General features: G+C 41.7%; 1 protein-coding gene across 5 annotated transcripts in view; it reads left to right on the top strand.

Annotated features, from left to right (window-relative positions):
- HECTD4 (HECT domain E3 ubiquitin protein ligase 4) overlaps positions 1-12,005 on the top strand; it is a 147,260-nt gene that overhangs the window by 74,489 nt on the left and 60,766 nt on the right. For all 5 annotated transcript variants that reach the window (XM_075898745.1, XM_075898744.1, XM_014572912.3 and 2 more), the window contains 9 exons: positions 108-212; positions 638-726; positions 5,673-5,848; positions 6,739-6,874; positions 7,022-7,163; positions 7,277-7,443; positions 9,280-9,426; positions 10,398-10,582; positions 11,437-11,590. In XM_075898745.1, the coding sequence (XP_075754860.1) occupies positions 108-212; positions 638-726; positions 5,673-5,848; positions 6,739-6,874; positions 7,022-7,163; positions 7,277-7,443; positions 9,280-9,426; positions 10,398-10,582; positions 11,437-11,590 (1,301 nt within the window). The remainder of the gene's footprint in view (positions 1-107; positions 213-637; positions 727-5,672; positions 5,849-6,738; positions 6,875-7,021; positions 7,164-7,276; positions 7,444-9,279; positions 9,427-10,397; positions 10,583-11,436; positions 11,591-12,005) is intronic.

Below are 12,005 nucleotides of genomic sequence, written 5' to 3'. Positions count from 1 at the left end.
AACTAAAAGAAACCCCTCGAAATGCATTCAAAGACCTCTTTTCCCTTACTGAAACTAAGATAAACGGATGCTTTTGTATATTCAATATTTTTGTGTTTTTTTACTAGAGTGTAGCTGAATTGGAACAGAGATGGCAGAATGAGGTAGATGATTCTATACATGGGAAGCTAGAAAACAACGTTCCATTTTTTTACGATTATCATTTCAATGAGGTAAGCATTGCATTTATCCCATTCATTCACAGAAATAAGCTCCTGTTACCTTATTTTTGCATTTATGGACTGTAGTATATTTACTCTTTTATTCCATTTACTGCTAAGTTTTTTTTAGTGGATAAGTATATTAGCACTAAAAATTATAATACATGCTTTCAAGTTGTCTAAGGTATATGCTGACAATAAGAATTCATCATAAATATCAATCACTGTTGCTTTTTGGAGTAAAAATATCAGAAGAATAAGATGTCCCAAAAATGTAGTATGATTTCCCAGTGCCTATGTTTGCATTAAAGAGTTGGCAGTTAGATATGGGTGATTAATATTCTTGGTTTGTGACCATGGACACTTTAATGAATATGTGCAGAAAAAATCCCATGATCCTATTTAATCAGATACATTTTCATCCTGTTCTTCTCTAGAGCAAAATGAAAGAACTGGAACTTTTATGTTCAATGAAAGAAATTTCCTTTGATGGGAGTGATCTTGAGAATATGGTCCTGTCATTGAGGTTAGTAGCGGGATATGTTAGTTAAGCATCCTAGGCCCTGATTCAGCCAAAGTTCTTAAGTATATCCATTAACTTTAATCACATGCAGTCTTGGACCTGGTCTACATTGGGAGTTTAGGTCAAACTTTGCCACATTAAGTTGAATGTCTGAAAAATGAGACCATGCTACCGAACTCGTTTCATCGACTTTATGGGCCATTAAAGTTGATTTCAGTACTCCTGCTTTTCATGAGGAGTTACACTAAATTCAACCTTGCATGGTCAACTTTACAGAAGTGCAGATGTGGCACTGAGAAAGTAATTGTTCTTAATTTCTGTGGGGTGTCCCACCGTGCTCCACTATGACTACTCTGGCCAGGACTTTCAACTCTACCGCTCTCCAGGTGAACAGGAATAGTTCAGGGAAAATTTGATTTTCATTTTCTGTGTGGCCAGCATGGCAAGCAGACCTCAGAGCAGGCAGCATAGCTCAGCAGCACACCTGACCATGAATTGCCAGAGTCAAAGACAATCACCACCATGGAGCATGCAAGGGATCTTGGACCTCATCACTGCGGGGGGAGATAAATCTGTTCAGGCCAAACTACAAAGCAGCAAAAGAAAAGCTGATATCTGTGCTAAGATCGCAAAGGGCATGTAGGAGAAAGGACATGCCAGCAGTGCTGCATAAAAATAAAGAAGCTGATGCAGTTGTATCAGAAGACAAAGGGACAAAAAGATGTTCTGGATCATTGCCTCAAACATGCCACTTCTGTGAGCAGCTGCTGAGATCCTAAAGGGGGACATGACCCGTTTCCTAAGCCAGTTAGTGGGTTCCTCCCAAGATACTCCTCAGGCAGCCTTGGGCAGCAGTGTGAAGGACAGTGTGGAGGAAGAGGAAGATGAGAATGGTCAACAGACAAGTGGGGCAACCAGTGTCACTGACAGCCAAGACCTTTTTATAACTTTGGAGATAATCCCCTCCCAAGATGACTTGTAGCAAAGCCCTGAGACCAGGGAGGGCACATCTTGTGAGTTCACATTTTTTATTGTGCTACCAGTGGGCTAAGGCAATTGGATGTGATCTGCCTACACAGTCGGGATTCACAGGAACAGCTTGTTAACATGTTTGGAGACAGAGTGGGAACCTCCCTGCACACCTCTATAAAACTCTCACAGAGGAACCCTTTAATCCTTCTCACAAGGTTTCTGGGGAGGCCTGACATATTCTGTCCTCCATGGTAGGACACCTTTCCACACCCAGATAGCAGTAAGTGGTCTGGCGCATCTCAGCCCAAAGCACTGAAGCTTAAAGTCCAGGATTCTGGCCACATTCAGTTACTACTCTGTGGTTTGGAGAAGACTGATGTCACGCATGGCAACCTTGATGGAGCAGAGGAAGCTGTTAGCTGGTACCTCTGTAGTAAACCTAAATTTGCTCATCCCCCAAGAAGCATGGCTTGAGCTTCTGCCCTGCTTCCTTGTCTGGTCCCCTCTTCCCTCCACCCAAATGCTTCTGTGGGAAGAGAAAGTTGCACTCTCCTGGTAAATGGGGGTGGAGGGAGGTGCCTAATACATGGGCACAATGTGGGCACGCCCGGACCCCCTTGCCACCACAAGCTTGAGCCCTGTCCTGTCCCTTACCATGCCTGCCATTAGACCAAGTCCAGCTGCTTCCCTAAGATCTCTGTGGTGTACCTGCTGCATAGTGGGGGGTAAAAGCATAGCTGTGGCCTTGTACATAACATATCCTATTGTCTTTAGACAGATCTTCCTTTATGCTAAAAGATTGTTTTACCCTCAACAACATATCTCCTGGAAAGTCTGCCCTTCGCTTTTCATTAGAGTGGGAACAGCAGCGACGATGCTGCATGCTCCGCTGGCTCCACCAGCTGTCTGGCTAGCACAAATATGCAGGCAAAAACTTACTAGGTATGGCATGTTCAAGGAGCAAATGCAATCTGACCACTTGAACAGGGAGTGATTAAGCAAGCAGAGAATAGGCTGCTGCAGGAGATGCAAGCGGAGCATGAGGGTAGGAGAGGGTGCAGGGAACTGGAAATGAAAAACCAGGAGAGAGTCTTGAGAGCCATGGATGGATGTGATGGCATAGGCACACATGGCAGCCTTCCAGGACTGCTATGGGCATAGGCACCTCCTGCAGCCCTAGTGCATGGCAGCCTTCCAGGACTGCTATGGGCATAGGCACCTCCTGCAGCCCTAGTGGACCCATATTTCCTCCTCACTGAGTTTCGTAGCCTTATCTCTTGGAGCCCCAGAACGCACTGTCACTTTGAAGTACCCCTCTCACCTCCCCTTTGCTGCCTCTATTTCACAGAGGCAGCAAGGGGAGGAATTGACTAGTCGACATTATTATCTGATAAACAAATGCTTGTAGACTAGTCTTAACACACATAATACACACCCCAAAGCTCCCAGCCTGAACTCTTTTTCTATCCCCGCTGGATTCCTAAAATAGAAGTGCATGATTTCTGAACAGTCTCTTATTGCTTGTGTTGAGGGTTTGGGGGGAGGTTACAGGCAAGCATACTAAATGCAGTGACACCTTTAGAGCAATATGCGTGACTCTCAAATCATCTGGCCATTCACAAAGCTGTTTTTCAAGGCTTTTCTGATTTGCAGTGCCCTTTGCTGTGTTCTCCTTATTGCCCTGGTGTCTAGCTTCTCATAATTATTGGCTAGATGCTGTGCTTAGTTCCCCCACCCTGGCATAAAACTTTCCCCCTGACTCTCACAAATATTATGGAGCATATCACAAGCTGCCACAATGATAGGAATGCTGGTTTTACTGAGATCCATCCTAGTCAGTAGACTGTGAAATATTCACTTTAAATGCCCAAAGCACATTCTACCACTGTTCTGCACTTGCTCAGCCTTTAGTTGAGCTGCTTCTTATACCGGTCCAGGCTGACTATGCATGGCTTCATGAGCCACAGGAGCAAGGGGTAGCTGGGTCTTCAAGGATTATATTGGCATTTTAATGTCTCTGATGTTAATTTTTTTGGTCTGGGAAGAAAGTTCCAGCGTGCAGCTTGGTGAAGAGGCAGGAGTTCCGAAAGATGCGTGTGTCATACGCCTTTCCTGACCATCCCACACTGATGTCGGTGAAACAGCCCTTGTAATCCACCAGCAGCACCCTCAAGAAGTACCCTGTGTGGTTTATGTACTCTTTGGCAAGATGGTCAGGTGCCAAGATAGGGATGTGCATTCTATCACCCTCCCTCCCCTCCTCCTCCCCCCACATGTAAGGAACCCCGCTGCAGCAGAACCATCCACTATGGTATCAACGTTCCCCAGTGTCACTACCCTACGTAGCAGCAGGGTATTGAGTGCCTTGGATCACAATAACCCCACTGTAGATTTCCCAGTCCAAATTGATTTGCAGTTCACCATTAGCTCATCTGGTACTGCAAGCCTCCACAGGCTCTACTGCCACTCACTTCTCCAGTGCCAGAACAGGTCTCATTCTGGTATTCTTGCACTTCAGGCTGGGAGAAAGCAGTCTGCATACTTCCACGAAAGTAGCCGTACGCATGTGAAAGTTTTGCAGCCACTGCTGGTTGTCCCATAACTGCATGCAGTCCCACCACTCTGCACTTGTCTCACAGCACCAGAATTGATGTTCTGTGTATCCAGACAATCAAATGTCGGCAGTATCTGCAAGTTGCTCAACTCAAGTGCTTTGCAGAAGAGTATGTTCATGGCCTCCTGAGATTCATCCTCATTAGAACATAAGAATGGCCATACTGGGTCAGACCAAAGGTCCATCTACCCCAGTATCCTATGTGCTGACAGTGGCCAATTCCAGATGCCCAGAGAGAAGGAACACAACAGGTAATCCTCGTGATCCCTCTCCTGTCACCCGTTTCCAGACAAATAGAAGCTAGGGACACCATTCCTACCCATCCTGGCTAATAGCCATTGATGGATCTAACCTCCATGAATCTATCTAGCTCGTTTTTCTATTAAAGTCCTAGTCTTCAGAACATCCTATGGCAAGGAGTTCCACAGATTGACTATGTGCTGAGTGAAGAAAAAGTTTCTTTTGTTTGTTTTGAACCTTGTTCCAGCGGACCCTAGATACACTCTGGATATACTCCAGCCTAAGGCACACTGTGGTTAATATGATTACCATCACACTTTGCTGCTGAATAGATTCAGGGATGCGTTCCATGCTTACCATGCTATGGCATCTGCACAGAAAACCAGGGGGGGGAAAAGGCATGAAAAGACTGATTGCTGTTGCTTTCAAGCAGCGGAAGAGGAAGGAGACACGTACATTATGGGATGCTGACTGCATGTATCCAGAAGCACCTGTTGTTCAGTTTTGGCCCCAGTTTGCTACCCACAGAGCATCACTCTCAAAGTTGATGGTAGCCACTCTACTAGGAATGTGCTACTTTAAACTACGTTGAATTCTTGCACAAAGTGGGGGCATGCATCTTCAGCTTTACAAAATCAGGTGCTAAAAATCAACTTCAATAAATTCAACCTGATTTCGTAGTGTAGACATGGCTTTACTAAGTTAAAGGAGACTACCCACAGGTTTGAAGTTATGCATGTGGTTAAGCATCTTTTCAAATCAAGATCTAAGTCTTGCATTCAACTTCTCGGTGATTTTTACTTACAAAGTGGAACAGAAGCCTTGACTAGATTGTATTGACAATAGAATTGAAAGGCCTCTCCACATTGCTGGTAACTGCATAAAGAGGATCATTTTGGGGATCATCCAAGTTCATCAAAATTTGAAATACTGGAGACATAAATACAGTTAACTATTTACAGATATGTAAAGGGAAGGGAGGAAGAAGAACCCTGGTTTTGCTGTGTTCAATTTGTTTCTTAACTCAAAAACAATAAGTAAGAGATTATAAGATGGACATCATTAAAATTTTACCAGTTATGTCAGAAGGAATGAAGAACAAATTTTTCATTCACCATTTTAGGGAGAAATTTTTTCAAGAAGTCAATTCTCTGATTCAGAAGTCCTCGCATCCCTTGGCTAAAACAAAAGCATTGGTAAAGAGCTTGATGAATAGAGCAGAGCTACTATTGCATGTTACTATTGCAGCGCAAGCTGGTCTCACAAGAAGTATATCCGGTACCCCTGCTGAGACCCCAGGTACCAGTTTACAGTGCATTGGATTATTACACCTGAATGTTTGCTATTAATATAATTGACACCTGTAATCAGCAGAGCAACAGCCTCCATGGACCGCTGGGCAAGGGGGGTGCAGCACTGCACTCTTGGAAGGGGCAACACAAAGGGTGGAAGAGGCCCTCTCCCCAGCCAGCCCTTTGTGCTGCCCAGAGCGCTCAGCCCAGTGCACCAGCAGCAATTTAAAGGGCCTGTGGCTCTCGCTGCCACCACTGCTACTGTGGCAGTGGCTGGAGTCTTGGGTCCTGTTAAGTCTCCAGGCCCTGGGACAATTGCTCTCTTTGCTCCTACCCCCTCTCGGAGGACCTACCCATAATTAATCACTTGTAATAGCCCTTAAAATCACATTTCCCTACTTATTATTCCTTTTCCATTTAACAAGCAGTGAATTTGTTTTTAGGGGCATTGAACTTATATGTCCCTCTTTACGATTTTCATATCAGTGTTGTCATTTTACCAGCATAGCTCTGTGAATAGAGTTATTTGACTAATTTCAGAACCAATCAGGGGAATGTGCAACATTAATAACAATTATATTTCAAACATAGGCTGTTAGTCTTTTAAATTTCTCAGTTATATAGCTTAATTTTAAAAATATAGTAATTAGTGCTAAATGACCTCTGATCCCTCTCCTTTCCAATTGATAAATAATTCCACATTCTGCCATCTCACATTATAAGTAAATATTTAATTATAAGGCTATTACTGGATGTAGTAAAGAGACGGGTTTAAGAAGATGGATAGCTTATCTACAATACTTTTTTTTTGTCAGAGGTTACCTTACTATGGAAACTTGCTATAAAAATGAAATGCAGAAACCAGCAGTGACAAAACATTGTTTTATTACATTGCAGCTTGTAAGTCAGCATCTGAAACGAAAGTGATATCTCATGCTGTCCGTCAGCCTGTCTTTCTTCGGAGCATGTCAGCACCTTCTGACCTAGAAATGATTGGAAATGAAGATTTGGAGTTCACTAGATCTACTCAGAGGTATGGATGCTGGTCCACTGAATTGCTGTATGAAACACCTAACAGTATATTCTGTATTTCTGTTACTAACATACCCTGGTTTTAGAAGAAAATTTTTCATAGATCAACCCATTTTTAAATTCTCTAATAAGTGTTGTTTTCCCATAGGCGGCGCCATGTCACTAGTCATAGAAGTAGCTCTTTTACTCTTCTTCAGTCTTTGACCATTGAAGATAGCAGAGATAAACCTACATACAGTGTCTTGTTAGGGCAGCTGTTTGCTTTCATTGGGACAAATCCTGACCAAGCGGTATGTCATGTTCAACCTGCTAACTCCGTATGTACTCAAGCACAAATGTAACATCCATTTTAAATTTGGTACAGAATGGGGCATATGTAGTAAAACCGACAATTCTTTATTAGGTATCCAGTAGCAGTTTTCTATTAGCTGCTCAGACCCGATGGCGTCGTGGGAATACAAGGAAACAGGCACTCGTGCATATGAGAGAGCTCCTAACAGCAGCTGTTCGGGTTGGTGGTGTTACACATCTTGTGGGTCCAGTGACTATGGTACTTCAAGGAGGACCAAGGTAAGTTGTTAATCACAACTTTGTTAAACTCGGGACTAAGTGGTGTGCTTTATGCAAGGAGGTGTACTGCATTATACGAACAGCAGCTAAAGAAATAACTTTCTTACCTTGCCAGGGCATGAATTTTCAGATTTCTTGGAATACCTTTTAATATTTCCCACAGTGCTTCAAAAGAATTGCTAGGTCCTATAGCTGTGGTGTCCAACATGCTAGCCACTAGCCACATCTAGCTATTTGTCTGGTTGAGTGTGGCTAGTTGGTTTGAACAATGTGATTATTTGGCTGGCTGAGTGTGGCTAGTTTGCTATAGTAGTCCCACTAGAGTGACTACTGCTTCAGAACTGGTTGGACATTATGGTCCTATAGCTTGTCAGAACATGCAGGTTTGATAAAGTCTTATGGGACGCTACTAGTTCAGGGTTAATTGTAAGTGATTTAAGCAAATTCATCTCACTAGATGACTAAAGACAGAGAAAGAAGTAGGAATTGTAACCTTAACACCATTGTATCTGCTGCCGTCTCTTAGTCACTTTTGGCCAATGACCCAGTAGTTGAGAACTGCTGACCTAGAAGACTTGAGAGAGTAGCAGTGTTCCCTGTAAGTTGAGCACTTGGGCCTCCACCCAGGAGAGATTCAGATATCACCCAGCTGATTAGCACAGTGCCCACAGCCAGCAACATGTGTTTCTACTGATGGCGCACATGCACACATTCCTCAGTGCACATAAAATTTATTCTGCACATGGATGGAAAAAATTGAAACACTGATGAACAGAGACTTAGATTTCGTTTATGTTGTTTTAGCTGCATAGTGGCTGTGTGCAATAGGGATGCAAATGCGAAATTTGACTGGTTAACCAATCAAGGGGTAGGGGTAACAAATGCAGACCACTGGTGACAGGGGCAGCTCTGGATAAGAATGTAAAAGAGTAATCGATTAGTCGACTATCCGATAAGCCTAGCCTTATCAAGTAGTTGAATTGACTACTTGCATTTCCCCCCTCCCTTACTGCCTCTATATCAGAGGCTGGGGGTGGGGGGAGGCAGCAGTGCAGGCAGAGAAGGCTGCTCTAGGAGCAGCCCCTTTCTGTGTGGGGTCCTGGAGGGAAGTTGGGACCCCCTGTGGACAGGGGCTGCTAGACCCAGAATGAGCCAGGACTGAGTAAGGCCGGCTCAGTCCTGGCTCGTGCCAGGTCTAGGAGTTACCCCAGCTTCCTGCCCATGGCAGGTGGGTAGCTGCTCCACCCCCCAACAGTAAACCAGAACCAGTAAGCATCACCCACTAAGGATAATGATTATGGGTTAACCTTTCACATCCCTAGTGTGCAGGGCTACGGAAGTAAAATATTTAGGTGTTTTGGTTCTTAACAGTTGTATAATGTATTTTGATCTAAAGGCAAGAGCACATGAGAGATTCTTTTATGTGTGTGATTTTAAATCAAAACACACAATAAAATGAATCAGTAAGATCTGAAAGAGTGGATTTTATGGTATAAGGTAACAACATTGTGGCAGCTGTATCAAAACATTTTTAACTGTAAAAAGAAATGTAAATATTTTGTTTAATGTCTGGAACCAGTTTCTCAGTCAAGTCTATAGGCAGAAAGGTGATTATGCATGCATTATTTTATATTTATTTTGAGGAGTAGAGCAAGAAGACCATATTTTGTAGCACTAAGAATTTCTTACATTTTATATAAATCTGGTATAGAACTTTTGTGTCTAAAACTTTCATAATTTCTTTCAAATGATGGTGATTTCCTGTAGCTATGTTTGGAAACTTTTAATTGTTCTCGGTGCAGAAAGACACAATTTAAAATGTAAAATTTCCCACAGAATTGAAGAACTCACGTGTGGTGGGATGGTGGAACAAGTCCAAGAAGCCTTTGGAGAGACCATGACCTCAGTGGTTTCATTGTGTGCTCGTTACCCCATTGCTTGTGCAAATAGCATTGGCCTCTTATGTACTATACCATATACAAGGTAGGAAACATTTTGCTTCAAAGAGAGAGAGAAAAGAATGGTTCAATAATTTTGATATAGTTGTGCCATGTAGTTAAGTGTTGCTTCAAAAGGAAGTTTTATGTAGATTGGGATATACCTCCTTTTTTTCAGTCCTCTGACCCTGTAAATGGCATTTTAGAAAGTCTGAACTTATTGGATCAACTCTGAGATATGTACACAATTCAGTACTATTAGCACAAGTGTTTTGTGTGGCTGAGGGTGGATTATGAACCATTTTCTTACACTGTTTCTCTCTCTTTCTCACTCATTCCCTTTCTCTCTCATACACACATCCATTTTTCCTATGCTGATGAAGTTTTCCCTGCACTTAGCATCCTGGTTTTGAAATCACCCTGTAATATCTCCTGACAGTGTATTGCTGAGGAATAGACACACAGGTTTGGGCACAGGCAGAGCCAAGTCTTGCCTCTGCCACTGATTTGTTCTGTAGCACTGAGCAAGACACTTCAGCTTTCATAGTTTACCTGAAGTAAGCATAGAACCAACCAAACTGTCTTGGGATGCTTTGGGCGTGAGTGCATTATGAATCTATAAAGCTCTAAACAAATGTAAAATATTACTGTTATTAATGATGTGAGATAAGAAAGAAAGAAGATTGTGTCTTCCATTTTTAGCAGGTGGCATAATTTAAAATAATGCCCTGTAGACCGCATATAAATTTGATAACTATTTATGTAGCATTTAATCTATTAGGAACAGCTTGGTATCATGACATTTAGGAATAATTCTGGATGACAAACTTGGAGAATATCCTGTTGCATTTTGTCCTCTCTAAGGATAAAGTAATGGAGGAAACATTGAATTGTCCAATGCAAGAAATGATAAATGGATACAGTACAGAAGCAGAGAAATGTGGGATAGCTTGTGTAAGTGAAAAATAGTTGAGAGGTTATTACAGTGCAACCTGAATTCATTATTCTTCTGAACAGGAGTGAGGAGAAGTGCCTGGTACGCAGTGGCCTGGTACAGCTTATGGACAGACTCTGTAGTTTAAGCAGCCAGACAGAATCCAGCTCAAATGAAAAACAGACTAAGAAACAGAAAGTGGCTACAATGGCTTGGGCTGCCTTCCAGGTTCTAGCCAATCGCTGTGTTGAATGGGAAAAAGAAGAGGGTAAGAGCAATGTTGATATTCTGTATTGTGTATTTTAAAATCGCTGCTAGACATTGAGTTGACTGTATGAGAAGAAATAGTATATGCTTTGTGAAACTTGCATTGACCAGCCACTGACATTTAGGGATAATTATTTTTATTAAACATAAAATATTGTAACTGTGTGTGTGTGTGTGTGTGTGTGTGTGTGTGTGTGTGTGTGTGTGTCTAAATATATAGTAACTTATGAAATGCTTTGAAATTCATTGATGAAAAATGTTGTCTTAGAGCTAGATGATAAAATTACTATTGAGATGGGATTTTAAAACGAATGGGAAGGTAGTAGTTTTAAACGAATCAAGAGAAGTTTTTCATTATAGAATTTTTTGAGAGGGAGAGACTTAGGTGACTTAGTCTCAGGTTTAATCAACTGTAAATGTAATGGCTCGAATTCTTCCTTGATGTAACAACTCCAGGGGAGTAATTTTCTCTTTCAGGATTTTTTAATCTGACAGGCTGCTGGCAAACTTGAAAAAGTTCTTTTGACTCTCGTGTTCCTATATTCATAGAAAACCAGCACTTCTGTGTTTATACCCCTCAGAAATTTCTGGAGTCTGGGTTAGCAAAATTACATTGGTGGGAAAAATACCCACTTAAATATTATCCACATAAATAGAATAGTATGTTCAACTACTCTGTATCATAAGACTCCCTGTCGATTTGCTATCTGTGAGCTGTTATTGCAAGTTCGATTGTAACTCAATTATATCTATAAGCAAAACTTGTACTTTAAATAAATGTGTTTAGGTTTTTTCCAATATACTTTTTTATCATGTACACAATTACATTTGTATATTTTTGCATTACTTTTGAAGGTGGGTCAACGGAAGCTGTTCATTCTGGTCTGGCTCGACAGGTCTCCAGTCTTCTCACCAATCACCTGGCACGAGCCACAGAATGTTGTGGTAACCAGGCTGCTGGAAATGATGCACTGCAAGATGTACTTAGCCTTCTTAATGACTTGTCAAGGTATTGGAAGAATTTTGATAGTCATTTTTTAATGGCTTACTCTCCATCTAATGGAAATAGTAAAGATAATGACACCTCTTTCAATACTATTCCAAAAGCTTAAAGTTATTTAGAAATGTGACGTGCAGTATAAACACATTTATGATAAATTTTAGGATTAATAACTTACTGACAGTGGGTGCAGATGTGTAGATGTCCATCATTACTTTCAAAAATCAAAAACTATATTTGTCACGGCACAGTTCTTGTCTAACAACATTAACTTACTTTTGTCACATTCCTGCATGTTTTTAAGATATATGCTGCAACCGAGCAAATGGTTTATTCAGTAAGAATGCAACCATTCAGTATAATATCATTTTAAACCTGACTCTGTGGTCCTGGTTTTTATTACCTCAATAGGAGTTGTACACTG

The sequence above is a fragment of the Pelodiscus sinensis genome, chromosome 15 (assembly GCF_049634645.1).
Source record: "Pelodiscus sinensis isolate JC-2024 chromosome 15, ASM4963464v1, whole genome shotgun sequence".
In the NCBI taxonomy this organism is placed as follows: domain Eukaryota; kingdom Metazoa; phylum Chordata; order Testudines; family Trionychidae; genus Pelodiscus; species Pelodiscus sinensis.
Note: the sequence above shows the minus strand (reverse complement) of the source record. Positions and strands in the feature narration are given on the sequence as shown.